This window comes from Sprattus sprattus (genome assembly GCF_963457725.1).
Source record: "Sprattus sprattus genome assembly, chromosome: 20".
NCBI lineage: Eukaryota > Metazoa > Chordata > Actinopteri > Clupeiformes > Clupeidae > Sprattus > Sprattus sprattus.
In genome coordinates, this window is record NC_137918.1 from 21,127,123 (window position 1) to 21,145,606 (window position 18,484).

Consider the following 18,484-nt stretch of genomic DNA (forward strand, 5'->3'; position numbering starts at 1 on the left):
GGCGTCTACCTATAATGATGTCTATGGTTTAACCAACCAGATACCGGAGAGAAGTGACGACTTCTGGTTTCATGACCTTTTCTCTGGCAGCGCGTCTATGGCAGTTCCGGTCTCGTAACCAATGAGATATATTGTTGACGATGTTCGCACCAATAACACCACAGCTTTTTGACAGGGGCCATTCAGCCGTTTTCTTACCTCTGTTTGGCGCGTATATTTGAAGATGGAGCTGAACGCCCTGGAATTGTTGAAATTATCAGATGTATCAAAAGGTTTGTTCATCCTCTTATAACTCGTTATAACTCGGCTAAGTTGATTACCGAAATAGAATCCGCAATCTACCTGGCATTTATGATAAAGAGATAGCAACGTTAACTCAAGCATTGCTTGGTCTAGTTTGCAGGCTAGCCAGTATAGCTATGATATGGTAGTTAGCGATAATTAAGTTGTTAAGTATATTGTTAAGAAAATAATAGATTATACTCTCAGTAATCGAGTGTGTTTCACATGTGGTTGAGCACCTACACGAAAATCACCTTCCGAGTGTAGCATTGTAGCTTGACCTTCGGAGCTAGTTGGCTAACGTAGCCATATAACTTACATAGCTGGCGTTGTTACGTGTTTTAACAGTAATTACCAGTACAATAAAAAGTGTAAATCTTGTATGCAGCTTGGGTGGACGCGGTATGGGAAGCGGAATTCTGTGAGACAGAAAAGCTGGACGCTGTCATTGTGGAAAAAATAACAGAAGGAGGAACAAATGTTTTCAAAACTGTACACACTGAACTGCTGTCGTTTGCAAACGACACAACAGAAAATACACAGGTAGTTTGTTTCGCAATCTCCACTTGATTCTTAAAAACGTAAAAGCTTTACTATTGGTAAACTCTGGTCTGTGTCGGGTGTTGCCCTGAACTAATATGAAAACTTTTGCAAGAGTTTCTCAGTGTGACCCACACGTCTCTTATGGCACTGATTCATTTTTCAGAATGTCTGGATCTTGTTGAAAGAAAATGACATCTCCGTCAAAACTCTTGTGGCAGTCATGTCCCATTTCATCATTGAGGGAAAGTCAAAAAACTCTAACTTGGAGGAGAGGCTGCATGCGTTGCAAGCAGCTTCGCTTTACCTACTTTTGTTGAGAATTCCAGGTAAGATCATACTTCCTGGCGATTTCTTGATTATCTTTCCTAAACAACACAAAGGCGTGTCCTTATAAGTACAATCGGCATTACTAAATGTACAGTCCGAACGGTAATGGAAAAATAATAAACGTTTTCAAATGTCCAGGCCAGGAAAAGCCATGACTAATTAATTAATTGGAAGCGTAATGACATTGGATTTCCTTTGCATGGAGGTAATGAATTTAATGATGTTAATGTACTCTTCCATCGATGTTTCATTGTACATATTTCTCCACTTGAGTTTCTGTATGTTGACATGTTTGTATGTCTCATGTCCTCAGGTAGCGTAGCCAATCAAGTTTTTCACCAAATTCTGTTTGAGAGCTCCCTTGGACTCATCCAGAAATGTTGGCCAAAAGACTCGTCTGGAAAGAAACGCAAGAAAGACCCCCCCAGTCACTCCCAAGGCAAACCAAAGGGACGGAAACGTGCCAAGCCTCAGGCAAAGAACCAAAATGAGGTGTTTTTGCACATCCGTAGATGTGTGTCAGTGTATCACATGTCTGTGTTACTGTTTGAATGGAATAGGTGTCTTTCTTTTGGTTTCTCAGAAACACACTGTATGAAACCAGAGCAGTTTGCTAGTCGTTTCTGAATACCTGAAGGCTTTGCAGCCTTACACATTTAAGATAGTCATGAATTTAACAAGAAAGACACCTTATTCTTTCTCAGCTCCATCTCTGAGTCTGTGAGGTTCTCTTCTGTTCTGTACACTAACCCCCAAATGTCTGACCTTGCCAGATGGACGATGAGGACGATGAGGATGATGACGACCCAAATGTTGACATGGAGACCTCATTCTCTACTCAAGAGCTGCTGTGCATACGAAATGAAATTGAATCTGTGGTCAAAACTTTGCTCCACCTCCTGAAGAGTGGTTCTCTCCAGCATAGGTCCCAATGTGTTAATGAGTGTGTGCGGGTGAGTAGCTTGTTTCCAACTGAAACATGCCAATAATAAATAGTTTTAAAATATTTTCAGAATAGACATGATCTCTTTTTTTTATAAGAAAAGTATTGTTGCATCTTCCAGCCTGAATTTTAAACCCAAAATGAGATCTAAGATGCTGACAGATGTCAAGGATTTGATAAATTATATATTGATTTTATTTATTAATATTTTATTTGTTATTTAGATTTTGACTGAGCTCACTCACTTTGAGCCAACCATTGAAGAGATCTTGTTTTCAGATTCAGCGTAAGTTTAACATCCACTATGCCTGTCACTAAGTGTGTGTGTGTGTGTGTGTGTGTGTGTGTGTGTGTGTGTGTGTGTGTGGTAGGTATTGGTGTTGTGTTATATTAGTGAGAGTGACACATCCACTTATACTTTTCAATACGCTTTGGTGTTCAGGAGAATTGACAGAATGAAGACCCTGCCGGAGCTGGCCTATCATGGATTGTGGATACTCTGCTCCAGTCGTGGAGTTGGGGACACGGTGCCTGAACAGTTATTTTTCTCTATACAATTGGCCTTAGTACATCCAAAGTAAATGGTAAAATGTTTATCTACAAATACATGTGTGCTGACTGAGTACTTTGTGTACTGACTGCTGGGGGTCTGTGTTTTTTTAGTGTCTGAGGTCTGTGTTCCGCCGGCTGCTGTTCGTGATTCTCATGATGAGCAAAGATGACATGCAGTCCAAGCCCACCCTGCTGTTGCCGTCGCATGCCGTTGTTGCTGCGCGGGACCAGGCCCTACGCTTTGTCAGGTGAGCATGACGTGTTCATGACGTGTTCATGACGTGTTCATGGCGTGTTCATGTGATGTGTTTTGTCACTGGTGCTTTGTTTTGATTGCTCTCTGAGATTCTTTTGAATGAAAAGTGCGTTAAAAATAAAATGAATTATTATTATTATAATTATTATTATGAGCAAAACGTTGATGATATTTGGTGGCATACTGTATGTGTACTGCCTAAAGTGTGCAACGACGATGACCGATTGTGCCTCAGCCTCCCCTCACCAATGCTATTGTTGTGTGCTTTGTTTTGCTGAGGTGTACTGACAGAGCAGTATTGTGTTTCACAGTCACGTTGTTGATGAGCTGAAGGATGCTGCCGTGCCCGTGCTCTACATCTTGGCTCAGCACATTTGCGACAAGGTAACGTTGAATGGAACTCAAACTAAAGGCATGCCTAAGTCTGCCTTGGCTGAAAGGTTTAGGTGTTCAGATGTTGAAGCAAAAAAGCTGAAAGGTCGGATCTGATGATTCCTCATTTAGACCAGCTGATCTCACTCTTCACAGTAAGACACTTTTCAAGGGAGCATGCTGAGCCTGGGTTTAGTGGAGTTGGTCGACTCAACAGAAAAAGATGATATGGCCTTAACATTTATAGATAGAAAGATAGATGGATACTTTATTGATCCCGAGGGAAATTAAGGTCATCCAGTAGCTTATACATTTAACTCACAAACATACATACATGAATCACAATAAAAACAATACACATAGGGAGAACATGTACACAGTGAGTGGGGTGGGGTGTTTACAGATACAGGATAGATCTGGCCCTATTTAACAGTGTGCATTAGTCATCATTATCACCATCTTTTCTGGCTGCAGATGGTGGAGAAAGCGGACTACCGTAACAAAGGGGCTCAGGCTGTGGGGCAGCTGGTGGCCAAGATGCCCCTGGCAAGGCGGGCAACCTTCATCCGGTGGCTGTACAGCTACTCTCTGAAACCACAGGTAAGTGCCCTCAAGTAGACCTCTTGCATGTCAAAGTCAAAGTGTTTATTGTTGCATGCACCAAATTGCTTCAGCACAGCAAAATTCTTAAGACTTGGCCCGCATCATCATCATCATCATCATCTACACAGTAGACGTCATACAGATAACAAGTAAAATATACCAAAAAATAACATATAACTCCGTAACACTATAACAATAAAACATTTAACATATGTAGAGGGTTGGATCTGATTTAATGATGCCACATATCATTTTGCTCCAGCACAGAGGCTCGCGGTGTTCTCCCCAGCTCTGCTCCTGCATGTTGGAACATCTCTGATCTATGATGGGCTCAGCTCAGTAACAAGAAAAGCTTAGTAAGATGGATCACACAGACTGTGGTATATATTGTCAGGCTGTGGCATGTAGTTGACTTTGACCGATCCATTTTCTTTTTGATAACCAGAAATAAGGCGAAGACCAAAAGTTGGTCGCCTTATTTCTACTGGAGATCTAGACCACCAACCTGTAGTCACGTAGGCCTGAAGTCTTTTTCTTTTCTTTTTTTTTTCTTGGCAATACAAAGTTGTATTGCCAAGAAAAAAAGAAAAAGTTGTTCAGCATTTTACGTTGTACAATTAAATGAGTTCCCAAAATGTCGAATATATGCCAAATAAAAAAACAAAAAAATGTGACATCCAGTGTTCCTCTGAGACTCTAAGCATTAGCTGACTCTTGTTGCCATGTTCCCAATCAGATGGCGTATCGGCTGTTTGCTCTGGACGTTGTCATGGTGCTGCTGGAGGTGGTGGTGGAGGAGGGGCCTGAGCATCAGGAGCCGCCTCTGGAGGCAGGGCAGGCGGAGTTCCTGACGCAGCGCTTCCTGGTGCAGACGCTGGTGTTCGGCCGCAGCTCTGACGTGTCGCCCACCGTCCGCGCCCACGCGCTGCACTGCCTCTCACGCTGCCTGGACCTCCAGTCACAGAACACCACCAGATATGTGCACGAGCTCTTCCAAGCTAGTGAGTCTGTGCTTGTAACCCAGACTACAGGGTTTACTTGTCTTCTGGCCCTTCTTCATTCAAACATGATGTATTATGCTGCAGTAGGCCAAACACAGCTGCCGGAGAGTAAATCTTTCATTAGTTCTTTCTTACCTTAACCACTGATAGTCTTAGAAGTTAAGAATATATTTAAAAGCTCTATTAGAGTTAAGTGGGGGTCACACATTATTACCACCACACAATTACAACCACCAAATGACTTCAGAAATCTATCTTGTCTCTCTTATCTCTCTTTTTTTTGTTGGTAATTGGATCAGCAGGTGGTTAATTTCACACTTTCTTTTATCGATCATCCTATGCTTTACTTTTGCTTTTTCAATGAATTGGTAAAAAGTCTTTGGTGCCCAAAGTTGATAGCATTATCAGTGCATGGCCTCCTGTTCACTGTTGGTGGTGCTTCTCCTAGGTGCTGTGGAGTCCCGGAGCCTACTGGAGATGGAGGGAAGTGAAGGTGAGCTGGGAAATGAGTTTGTAAATTCTGACAATGAGACATAATGACGCCGTTGTAATTCTAATTGACATAGTAATTTGTCTGGGGTTGGCAGAGTGTAGTTAACAACCGTAATGTCAAATAACTAAGAATGTGGGGGGTTTGTTGTTGTTGTTGTCCTTCCCTAGGTGCTGTGACGACCACCCAGCATGGACTCTCTACCTTCAGGACGATTCAGAACACACAGAACACACATGCCAACACATCAGACGAAAGTAGGTTCTGCCTCTTCCTCATTGTGGTGGCATGAATTTAAAATGTCACAGGCAGGTGACCAATGTTATTTTTGACATTTTTTTAATTATTATTTTTTAAATGTGTTTTGCTCGCACAGATCAGGACACCATGGAGCTGTTGAAGCAGCGGGTGTCCGATGCCAAGGCCAGCGTCAGAAAGGCTGCTTTGGAGGTGATGGCCTGGCTGTCATGACCACCCAAATTGTTTTCTTCTTTGGTTGTCCAATCTATCTATCGGTCTAACTTTGGTGTGTGTGTGTGTGTGTGTGTGTGTGTGTGTGTGTGTGTGTGTGTGTGTGTGTGTGTGTGTGTGTGTGTGTGTGTGTGTGTGTGTGTGTGTGTGTGTGTGTGTGTGTGTGTGTGTGTGTGTGTGTGTGTGTGTGTGTGTGTGTGTGTGTGTGTGTGTGTGTGTGTGTGTGTGTGTGTGTGTGTGTGTGTGTGTGTGTGTGTGTGTGTGTGTTCCCAGGCCATTACAGGCTTACTGAAGCACAACGTGATCGTCTGCAGTAAGGAGCACCTGACCCTGCTGTCCGAGCGCTGCAGAGACACGTCTGTCCTGGTGAAGAAGAAGGCCATGCAGTGTCTGACCGACCTGCTCGTCGTAAGTCCTCCATTCTCCTCCCGTCAGCTGCTCTCGGCCATTCTTGGTTCCAGCACTGCATCCTTGCTCTCTTTTGTTATTTTGTTACAGTGTCGATTGCCTTTTCCACATTGTTTTTGTTTGGCCATTCATTTGCCGCAGATGTAAATTAACCCTTGGCAATATTCTGTGGTCATACTATATTGTCCCTGTAAAATAAACGTATTAAAAAAAATAATAATAGGGGGGAGCTGTGGCGCAAGCAACAGCAGTCCTGTACCATAAATGGGTCGGAATACCAATGGGGACCCGGTTCGAGTCCGACTCGCGGTCATTTCCCAATCCCTCTCCCGATCTTTCTCCAGCTCACTTCCTGTCTCTCTCTACTGTCCTATCTGATCAAAGGCATAAAAGCCCAAAAATAAATCTCTCCAGCTCAAAAATAAATCTCTCCAGCTCTCCCTGCTGGATGAGCATGCACAAATGAGTATGCATGAGTGAGTATGCACGAGTGAGTATGCACGAGTGAGTATGCACGAGTGAGTATGCACGAGTGAGTATGCACGAGTGAGTAAACATGAGTGAGTATGCATGAGTGAGTAGAGCCCTGGTATGGAAGGTGTCTCTTAATATTCCTAGTTGAATGGAGAGGGACAGAGAGAGAAGAGGAACCGTGCGCAGGTGTCAGTGAGAGTTGTCAGTGAATCACAGGTGCAAGCCAGTTTAATGAGCCTATTATGATGTCATAATGCCTCAAAGTTCTGCCATGCAAGTCTATGGAGAAAAAAGGTGATGGAAAAAGAGGAATAAAAAAGGAGTGGCAAGGAGTACCGCCACGAAAAGTCATAGCAGCTTGCACCGGATCGGGCCGGACGTTTTGGTGTTTGAACGGCGTCTCTATCTCAATCGGGCGAGGAGTAGTTAGCTGCAAGAAAAACTACTAGAATAAAAAAAATATTCGGGCAAGCACACTAATAAATGTTCTGTGTGTGTGTGTGTGTGTGTGTGTGTGTGTGTGTGTGTGTGTGTGTGTGTGTGTGTGCACCTCCAGGCGTGTCCGGACCGGAGCCTGGTGCAGGTGGCCTGGCTGCGTGGGGTGGTGGTGTCTGTGATGGACGCAGAGACGTCTGTGCAGGAGAAAGCTCTGGAGCTGCTGGACCTGCTCATCCTGCAGCACATTAAGGACCCCCGCCACTTCGCTGACGCTGCCCAGAGGCTGGCCTGGGACCTGCTGGGGCTCATGTGTGATCAGTGTGCGGACCTCGGGTGGGTGTGATACACACACACACAATAAACACGCACACGCAGTAAACACACACACTGAAGTAGGGGTGGGAATCTCTTGCCACCTCACGATTCGATTCCGATTCAGAGGTCAACGATTCGATTCTAAACCTATTATCGATTCTAAAGCAATAATAATCAATTTTTTTCCCCACCCTTACACTGAAGTAAGAATGTCTCTATCCCTATTGGTGCGTTACCTCATCTCTACGGTACATTACTTATGGCAACCGAATCTTTGTTGGCTTTTAAAACAGTTTTAAAACAGTTTAAAAAAAAATCAGTAGCAATGACCTTTGTTGTGCTTTGATTACGAAACAATGAATTGTTGGAAATAGCATACCGCTGCAAATATAATAACACCTGCCCTCTAAACCTTTCCCCCTTTCACCAGATGTTACTTCCGCAAAGCCTTCCGCGTGTGGTCCAGACAGAAGAAGTTTTCCACAGCGTTTGTAAACACGCTTATCAAGCACACAGAGACGGAGCACGCCCCTGTGGCCTGGATGCTGCTGTCCCAAGTGGCCAGAGCTGCCCCTGGCCTCGACTACGAGACCATCCTGAACAAATGGGACAACATGCTCCAGTAAGGAGTCCTAGTTGCCCTCAGGGCTTCACTAAGCATGCTGAACTGCTGATGTTGCACTGTACCACCTTAAAGTGTTGTGTTCCAGCTGACCGAGAGGACTAGATTGTCCTATTCTGCTGATTTTACTGAAGCTGTCAGTACAAAAATAGGACATTTGATGGTGACATTGAACCACCCAGGGGAAAATCTGCTGCCCTTCAGAGTCCCAAACTTAGTTGTTCTTAGTTGTGTCTTTCACCCATCGTTTCATGTTTAAACGGTTGCTGTCTTCAGGTTCTTATTTGTGTCTTTCACCCATCATTTCATGTTTAAACTTTGGTTTCTTCATGTTCTTAGATGTGTCTTTCACCCATCAGTTCATGTTTAAATGTTTGCTATCTTCAGGTTCTTAGTTGTGACTTTCCCCCATCATTTCATGTTTAAACGTTTGCTATCTTCATGTTGGTAGATGAGTCTTTCACCCACCATTTCATGTTTAAACGTTTGCTATCTCTTCAGGTTCTTTGTTGTGTCTTTCACCCATCATTTCATGTTTAAACGTTTGCTATCTTCATGTTCTTATTTGTGTCTCCCACCCATCATTTCATGTTTAAAAGTTTGTTGTCTTCATGTTCTTCCCAGGAGGAAGGAGGTGAGGGTGGACACCACTTGCCACATCCTGTCTGTGATTGGTGACATTGCCGAGCACATTAATGACATCACCAGAGAAACGATTGTGGGTTAGTCACTCTTCTTTGTGTGTGGATGCACAATTATAGCCACTCCTTTTTGTCTTTCTCAATTATAGCCACTCCTTTTTGTGTTTCTTCTCTGTTTATGTGTGAGATTACCTCATAAAGACTATGGCTGCGGTCCTACTTTTATTTGTTTAAGAAGTTTCCTCACTTAGTTCAAATGACCTGGAAGAATCTAAGTGGCATTGTGTGAGCTTGTGAAAGGTGATTCAATGTTTCCTTCCTTATCTCCTTTAGCATAGGGTACACTGGACCATCCTTAATGAAAGGAAAATAGATAATGCCATCCCACAATGAATTGCTGCAACAACATTTAAAGACCAGCGTCAATAACATCCCCCGTCGCATAATTCCGTAGCCTAGTGTCGTTGCGGTCGGATTCTCTTAGCACTGCCGTTCCTTATTTTCATTCACATCCTTCCTTGACCTCATGACCCTTTTTTCATCGACGTCAAGGAAAAGTGGTTAGGAAAGGACGTATGACGTCATTTTTGACTAAGACCGCAGCCCAGTTTTAGTTTTTTTTTGTGTTCGTGGTAAAGACACACACAGACCTTTTGAACCATATGCCTTCCTATCTGTTGTGTTCACGCAGCTGTCGCTATGTTGTTTCCCTCCAGGTGAGGTGAAGGGGCTGTTGAGGAGCTGTGCCATGCCCTCCGACATCACTCATGCTGGGGTAGAGACGCTGTGCAGGCTGGGCCGTGCGGAACACAAAGAGGTGCGCTTGCGTCCCTCCCCATGACGACATCGCTCACTGCACGGGCAGGCAGTCTGCCGGCCCTACTCATAGTCACCACATAGAGAACGATTATTTTAGTTCCAGGCCCAGCCAAGCTTTTCTACTTAAATATACATGTGTTCAAAGCTGTGTACACTCTGTGTCAGATATTTGCACCTAAACAAATGGAAAGGATAAAATGATCCAGTTAGATTTTAGAGTAGCATAAAGAAAATAAAGTCAGTCTCTCTCCCTCTCTCTCTCTCTCTCTCTCTCTCTCTCTCTCTCTCTCTGCTCTCTCTCTCTCTCTCTCTCTGCTCTCTCTCTCTCTCTCTCTCTCTCTCTCTGCTCTCGCTCTCTCTAAGGTGCCTGAGTTTAAGGACTTCATGAATAAGCATTGTGGTGAGCTAGTGACCATCTGTCAAAACTATTTATCCAACGCCGTGAAGGCAGCAGAGGACATGGATACGCAGATGGTGGTAAGGCCGTGTCTCTTTTTGGTTTGGAAATCATTGCTTCATAGAGCTAACCAGTAAAACTTTAGATTAGATTAGATTCAACTTTATTGTCATTGCACAGAGTACAGGTACTGAGCCAACGAAATGCAGTTTAGCATATAACCAGAAGTGCAAAATAGCAATAAAAGTGCGTATGTGCATATGTAAAGTGGAATAATTGAATAAATAAGATATATACAGTAAGAGTTAGGTATGAAAAATGAACAGAATTGGGACTACCAGCAATTGCTATTATCCCCGTGGAGCAGAGTTTAGACTGATCTTCCTTATTTCCCCCAAAAATCTACGTTTTAGAAGCGCTTTAAGTTGTTTTCCAGCGTGTTCAATGTTGATCTGTTTGTCATGGCCCCACCAGGCGAGGCACCTGTACATGCTGGGTAAAGCATCACTGCACTGCCCTGAGAAAGTGGGGGAGCGGGTCTTCGCTCTTGTGCTCTCCTTCCTCACCACGGCTGTGGAGCTACAGCCAGGTCAGACCAAACACCCCGACACACACACACACACACACATACACACAGTGGGTTGATTTGTAAATCTGTATGGATGTATAAGAATTGCTGTGAGTTTGTTTGCATTGCAAAGTTTTGTAAGTGTGCCTTTTTTCTTATTGTTTAACTAAGACATTGTGATTTCCCACAATTTCCCAGCAGAAGGCTTTACAGAGCTGCCCGGCAGTCAGCCCCTGTCTCAGTTCAAGCTGACCCCCATGCCATCTGTGGTGCAAGCTCATGCAGTTGTTACCTTAGGTAAGGTGTGTGTGTGTGTGTGTGTGTGTGTGTGTGTGTGTGTGTGTGTGTGTGTGTGTGTGTGTGTGTGTCTCCCCTCATAAAGTCATAAGCCTAACAGTGTAGTGAGTGCTAAGGTCTCAAGATGAGATTAAATGTATTTATTGTTCATTTCATTTCTTTTCATTATTTTAACATTAAGTTAATGTTTAGTGTCATGTATGTTGGTTTCATGTTCATGTGGTTACATGTGGGCTTATGTTCTTGCTCTCGTGACGCGGTAATATCAAATATGTTGTTGGAGAAGAGTAGCCAAAGTTAATGAAACCACTCGTGCCCGTGCGTCATGAACAGAATGGGAAATAGGGCCTTTGTAACACAATAATCCTGAATACCCATCCATGACCAAACATACGTACATGTACTGTATGATAATGAACAGGCTGACTGACTGCAAGTCTTCACTGAAGGTGAGGTTATAGCCCATCATCTTTTCTACCCTCCGAAAAAGGCGCTTTTATCAAAGATGAGGGGTCTAAAAGAATAGTAGCCCATGTCCTTAGTGAATGCATTTGAGTGGTCATCCTGTGCTTCTGATTTCCATTTAATCTAAAAATAATTGGGGGGGGGGGGGGGGGGGGGGGGGGATAGATTTCATAAAACCAGTTGTGTAATAGCATTGGGTGAGCTGTTTCAGACCATGTTCTCTGATTCTGACATTGGTAACAACTTCATGAATGTCTTCCCATACTCTTTACAGTCCCATTACAAAATTTAGCAGATCAGTCTTTGACTGACCGCTCTTTCCCCTTTGTGTGTGTGTGTGTGTGTGTGTGTGTGTGTGTGTGTGTGTCTAAAGGCCAGCTGTGTCTGCAGCATGAGAAGCTGGCCCATCGCTGCCTGCCAGCCTTTGCCCGTGTGCTGGAGGAGGGCCAGCACATGACCGTGCGCAGCAACGTGGTGGTGGTGCTGTGTGACCTGTGCGTGCGCTACACCAACATGGCCACGCTATACGTCCCTAACATCTCCGCCTGCCTCGCTGACCCCGTGCCCGACGTGAGGGAGAAGACCCTCATCATGCTCACCAATCTGTTGCAGGTACACACACACACACACACACACACACACAGACACACAGACACACACATATACACACACACACACACACTTTTTAAGTTCTGGAGAAATACTTTAGTTCTGAGATAAAGGTTGTTGGTTATTTTACAAAGATGAGGGTTAGTTTGTAAAGATTCAAGTAGTGGCCCCAATTTTTTTGGCAGCTTCTTGAGAGCTTTGAAACCCATGGACTGGAGCTGTAATTTAAGTTAACTGTTATAGTTAATTATTATAATAATAATAATAATCATTATATTTTTAACTATGGAGTGTGCATGTCTGTATATGTATGAGAGAGAGAAATGTTATTGAATGACTTCTATGTGCACTGCCTGCAGGAGGAGTTTCTTAAGTGGAAGGACTCTCTCTTCTTCCGGTATGCAGTGGCTATGGCTGATCCTATCCGTGAGATTGCGAGGTACAATGTACACAGATGCATTATTTCAGAGGCAAAGAACTCCATAAAGCACTGTCTTCATCCTTCTCAATAGAATAGAAAACTAGTTTGTTGAATGTTGCTTGATTCTACTCTCCCCTTTCTTTCAAGGCTTTGCGAGTACTGTCTGGTGGACCGGCTCCTGAAGAAGAACCCACTGATGTTCTATCAGCACTTTGTTGAGTGCATCGTCCACTTTAACTCCTATGACAAGCACAGCAAGTACAACCAGTTCCCCCAGACTGAAAGGTAGCCTACACATCCTGCTTCACTGCATGTCTCATTGCTATCAAAACACTCCCAATAGATAGAAGTGAAGTGATAAAAGTGTCGTAGATTTATTTAATTTTTGTTTTCTATCGGCTGTGTTTGAAATGTTGCTGTGCTAGGGTTAGTTAGGGTTTGAGCCCAAGTTCTTTGAATGCTGTTGTGTATCTATCATAGCTGTCATCAGGTGACAAATTAATGCTGGTGGTTTGTCTGTTGTTTAAAGAAGCATTCCTGATCAATTGCTATTCGCTAACAATATGCTAGCGGCTAACACTAACAAAATCTCTTAAAATGTGCTGACTTTGTCATTATGACAAGGTAGTTACTCAACAACTGTCCTAACACAGTCAAACATCAGCAAGACGGCAAATAAGCTACTAACTAGTTCAGCAGACAGTAGAAAGCCGGGCGGCGTCAGGCAATCCTACATTTAGCAGTTATATGCCTATGGACTACTATGGTATGGCAATGGCACGGAGGCAATTCTCCATATCCAAGTCATTTTAGCGCACCAATTTTTTTCAAGCTGTTATTTTAAGGTAAAACTGCTTATCCTAATCCTGAAGTATAATTGTTGCATTGTGTTCCTTTAAGTGAGAGATCCCGGTTCTCTCTCCGGGGCCAGTTGAACCAAGGCAAGCGATTTAAGATCTACAAGTTCCTGCTGAAGCACTTCACTGATGAGCAGCGCTTCAACACCACCAACAGAATCAGCAAGGAGATCCTGGGTAACAACCTTTAGCGTGTAAAACACACGTACACATTAAAAAACACGTGTCAATGTTCATTTCTGAACCCACCTTCCTTTCTCCAGCTGGTTTCGTGGACCAGACAATGCCCTTGGACGAGGACGGCGCTGCGTTGCTGTCGGATACGTTTGACGTTTTGAGTTTGAAGGAGCTGAAGCTGTCTGCCACCAGTGCAGCAGAGGGCGCAGACGAGCCTCAGGACGAGCAGGCCATCATAGTCAAGACCATGCAGAAGAAGCTCATCTCACATGTAAGGGCCACTTCAACCTCAGAATGCCCTCTAGGTGTTCAATTTAATTTACATTTCACATTAACATTTACATTTAGTCATTTAGCAGATGCTTTTATCCAAAGCGACTTACAAGGATTGCACATTTACACTGATGGCACACTACACATCAGGAGCAATTAGGGGTTCAGTGTCTTGCTCAGGGACGCTTCAACAGGGTATCAAACTAGCAACCTTCTGATTACTAAACTCCTTCTCCACTTCCTGTACCACAACCAATTTAACTGGGTTGTGTAACGTTCATATGCTTATCCCATTGGGAATTCCACTGACATGGAGTATTTCACACGGTGCTGGGCCATCAGTATGAGACTGATGATATTTTGGGCTCTCGTGTTCTTTTCTTTGTGCTTTTCAGGCCCAGAAGAAGAACTTAATGGAGAACGTCATCCCCATTGTCCTGGGGCTTAAGAACATGCTGGAAGAGAAGCGTTCACCTGTGCTAGGCAACCTCATGAGATATCTACAGGTTAGAATGGAACAAACCATTTCCAAGTGCCACTGATTTTGTACCTGTGGATAAACATCAGAAGCATGCAAGCAACAAAAAAAAAAAAAAAAAATCACTTCCTGTTGTTGTCCTCATGAAGTAGGGTTGGGAAGAAATATATTGCAATATTTCTGCTTGCGATACATTATTGATATACTGACTGAAATATCGAGATAAACTGTATATATTAATTTAGTTGTATGTTAATATCTTCTAACCCAGAACAATTACTAACACATTCCATTTAAATAGACCTTTAACAGTTGCTGGCTAGAATTGGACTTGAAATAGTTTGAAATTATGTGGTGATGTATATCGTTATAGTAGGAAAAATATTGTGATATTGGATCGTGAGTTAACCTGTGATTCCCGTCACTAGTGATTTGAAGTATGTGTGCAGCAGTCCCACTGCAGGGATTCTGTCTGTTGGCAGGCTTGTTAGCTGAACTCCTCCACGTGTTTGTGTATGTGTAGCTGATCACAGAGGACTACCGGGCTGAGCTGAAGGAGGTGTTTGCGGGCGACATGCAGCTGGCTGAGGAGCTGGAGTTTGGCCTGAAGCAGTACCAGAAACAGCAGGGTGATGACGCCCTGGAGCACCAGCTGCAGCGCCTCACCTTCACCAAGACCACCCCTCGTCCTTCCACTGTACATCTTCTCTTCCAGTTCCTCTTCTCCTAATTTTCTTTTAGTTGTGTTGTAACTCCATTGGTGTTAGCTGTAGCAGTAGCAGCTACATGTGGGTGGAGGAAAGATGTAGAAATCCACTGCATAGATGGCAACATGCTTACCTTCTTTTCTTTTTCTGTCTATTTCTCCTTTCTTCTCTTTACCGTAGCGTAAAAGTCACCGTGGCCCACGCGCCTCTGCACCATCTGATCAAGGCTTAACTCCTGGCCGCGCTCCTGCCTCTGTTACATTCAGCTCCAACCCCACTGGACTGCAAAGGTACCTCATCACCTGTTTAGCCAATCAGATCAGACCTTTAACTGGAGAGGAGAACCGCTTTATCCTCCGAATAAATACAGAATTTGAATACATTCTGTCTGCCATATTACCTCTTATGATCTGAGTTCAAAGGATTGGTCTTGATTTGCCTTAAACACTGCAGCATGCCCTTGGACCTTGGCCCCCAGCATTGCCATTTTCAGATGTATTTATTATTGTGATGTTTGTGCTAGAGGCATTTCAAACACTGTATATGCTTTGGTTCAATCTGGACCCATATGGGTGTATGTGTGTGTTCTCACAGGCTATCTGAAGGTAGAGAGACCAGTGATGCACAGCCGTCAGTAGACACATCTGTTTCAACAGGTGAGTTGGACATGCACACGCAATTATTAGGAAAAAGGTCTAAATTCTTATTAAGTATTGAAATGTGTTGTTTTCATGTTCTGTTTTCATCACAGTAGAGATGAACGGGAATATTGGAAGAGCCATCAGCACTCCACAAGGTGAGTTGGTCAGAAATCTCTCTTTTTTTTTCTCTCTCTCTCTCTCTGTCTTTCTCTTTTTCGGACAGATATGTTCTTTCTTTGTTTTTGTCTTTCTGCACTCTAACAGTTTGTATCACTTTTCTTCTCAGTGAGCATGCACAACGTGACGTTTGGTGAAGCTTTCAGTGCTATCAGATATCACAAGGGCAAAGGTAAAACGTTATCCCTTTTTGTCTTTATTTTCTCCCAAAGTAATGGGGGTATCAGAATTAAATGTGAATGAAATAAATGGCCTTGATTTTGCTGTCTTTCCTGCAGAGACACCGCAAGATGAGGAGAACGAAATCTTTCATGTGACTCTGGGGCAAGAGTAAGGATCCCTCTTCACACACACACACACACACACACACACACACCCTTACCCTGCTCTGATGTTTTTAGGCCATTGTTTTTTTTCATGTATACTGTTGCTTGGTGTCTGGAAGAGGTGATGTCCTTGACTCCTGTTTTGGTTTCTACAGGACCCCAAGGCAGTGGAACATCCAGTCCCCTCTGCGCAAGAACCCACTGCGCAAAATTAAATGAACAGTGTTGCCCTGTTCTGCTTTCTATTCTGGCTTTCAGATATAAATGTCTTGTTTTGTCCACTTTGCCTGTTCTTTTTATATACTTTCTTCTGAATAAACTATTTACACTCTTTAAAACACTTTAAAACTGTAGTATTTGTTTTCTCCAACACATACAGTTTAATTAATGGGCATGCCAATATACTATGTTTCTAGCATTTGATTTATTTAGAACTTAGTGATGTAACGATTGGAGTATGTAGTGAACGCCCTATAGTGGCACATCTGTTTACACCAAACGTATAACTTCGATATGTTCTTAATGTGGACCTGTAGGGAGGCACTTTTCTGACTGCATTGGATATCGTGGATGCACACTTAAAAGCAGTTCTTTCATTTGCATGAACGTATAAGCTCATGCGTTCTACTGTTGTGTGAGCAGGCTACAGGGGTCACAGGGGTCAGTCATGACCTCTGGTGACCAGTCCCCAAGCCGATGGGACAGTCATCATGCAGTGGCTCCCTACTTTTCACCAGGCCATGCATGTGTAGCAACCATGGGTGTCGCTAGGGCTATTTTGAAGGGCAATTAGTAATATTTCTCATTCTAAAAAATAACTGCGTCTGGAATACAGGATAGGCGCTAAAAAGAATAGGAAGGTTTATTGATAATCCAGGGTTTATATTGGCCTTGCCATGTGCTGCTAGGCCAAAAGTGCTAAATCAAATCGTTTATTCTGTTCTTATTGATGAAGAGTATGGTTTGGCACCATCGCCAAACTCAAAGCCTCTCAATATGCTTACATCTAACTCCGTTTTAAAGCCAATACAGAGTTGAAGGGAAGACATTGTACAACTTTGAATAATAGTTACTTGGCATATAAGTACTTTCACATCTAGCCGATTTGAACGGGCCGCACTTCAAAATGGATAGCTTTGGGTGCTTATCTGAGCAGTCCCTATATATAGCCTACTGTAAGTTTTCATGCCGGCTGCTGGGAGGAGGATTTGCCAACACAGTTAAAGTGCTCTGCCTGTGTTCGAGCAACAGGTGTTACATGCCCAGTAACAAAGGTTATTCGTTTTACAACAAGCACAGAGCACAGTATAGCCAGTGGGCTTTACAAGTTTACTCCACAAAGCTATGCACTGTGCACAGAGACTTGATAAATGGTCACTCCTCTACAACTTGAGTCCTGGAGTTACACAACATGAATCCCCAATACTCTTATAAAGGGCCTCCTCTGAACTAGGTCCAACATGTACATCAAAACCAAAAACATGTTATTAGTGTGCTTGCCCGAAGGGAAGCACACTATTGTTCTTCGTTTTTTACTATTTTTTTTATTCTAGTAGTTTTTCTTGCAGCTAACTACTCCTCGCCCGATTGAGATAGAGACGCCGTTCAAACACCAAAGCGTCCGGCCCGATCCGGTGCAAGCTGCTATGACTTTTCGTGGCGGTACTCCTTGCCACTCCTTTTTTATTCCTCTTTTTCCATCACCTTTTTTCTCCATAGACTTGCATGGCAGAACTTTGAGCATTATGACATCATAATAGGCTCATTAAACTGGCTTGCACCTGTGATTCACTGACAACTCACTGACACCTGCGCACGGTTCCTCTTCTCTCTCTGTCCCTCTCCATTCAACTGTATAACTAGGAATATTAAGAGACACCTTCCATACCAGGGCTCTACTCACTCATGCATACTCACTCATGTTTACTCACTCGTGCATACTCACTCATGCATACTCACTCATGCATACTCACTCATGCATACTCACTCGTGCATACTCACTCATGTTTACTCACTCATGCATACTCACTCATGTTTACTCACTCGTGCATACTCACTCATGCATACTCACTCGTGCATACTCACTCATGTTTACTCACTCATGCATACTCACTCATGCATACTCATTTGTGCATGCTCATCCAGCAGGGAGAGCTGGAGAGCTGACACCTGCCCCAATTCCAAGGCACTTGTTCTCTCGGTCATGGCCGCAACAGAGCAAGCACACTCTCGCAGTTCGTTCACGAAACGCATTCTAGTTTGTACTATTATCACAAAGGAGCTAGACCCCAGAGACAGGTGCTACACCCCCAAAGACATGCAGGCTGTCTTCAAGGAGCAAGACCCCCAGATACGAGAGCTAGACCCCCAGAGACATGCAGGCTGTCTTCAAGGAGCTAGACCCCCAGAGACACGAGCTAGACCCCAAGAGACAGGAGCTAGACTCCAGAGACATGCAGATTGTCTTCTCAACATACTTTGTCACACAAAACACCTGTGAGATAGTGATAAATAGTGGATTGGAGTGAAAATAC

The 18,484-nt window shown here is 43.6% G+C and overlaps 1 protein-coding gene across 1 annotated transcript; it reads left to right on the forward strand.

The window, feature by feature from the left end:
• Nucleotides 1–223: 223 nt before the first annotated feature.
• Nucleotides 224–16,202, forward strand: ncapd3 (non-SMC condensin II complex, subunit D3; the record flags this gene model as incomplete). The annotated part of the gene is made up of 35 exons (XM_080858881.1): nucleotides 224–272; nucleotides 671–825; nucleotides 989–1,151; nucleotides 1,466–1,644; nucleotides 1,926–2,105; nucleotides 2,320–2,381; nucleotides 2,538–2,622; nucleotides 2,759–2,895; nucleotides 3,215–3,287; nucleotides 3,750–3,875; nucleotides 4,615–4,879; nucleotides 5,328–5,392; nucleotides 5,560–5,626; nucleotides 5,746–5,819; nucleotides 6,114–6,248; nucleotides 7,279–7,493; nucleotides 7,906–8,097; nucleotides 8,722–8,819; nucleotides 9,455–9,555; nucleotides 9,921–10,034; nucleotides 10,429–10,543; nucleotides 10,724–10,824; nucleotides 11,663–11,896; nucleotides 12,253–12,332; nucleotides 12,462–12,599; nucleotides 13,215–13,348; nucleotides 13,435–13,619; nucleotides 14,017–14,127; nucleotides 14,623–14,796; nucleotides 14,987–15,096; nucleotides 15,401–15,462; nucleotides 15,558–15,602; nucleotides 15,734–15,796; nucleotides 15,903–15,954; nucleotides 16,106–16,202. The coding sequence occupies 35 exons, from the start codon at nucleotides 224–226 to the stop codon at nucleotides 16,167–16,169; spliced, it is 4,203 nt and encodes a 1,400-aa protein (XP_080715007.1). The 3' UTR covers nucleotides 16,170–16,202.
• Nucleotides 16,203–18,484: the final 2,282 nt, after the last annotated feature.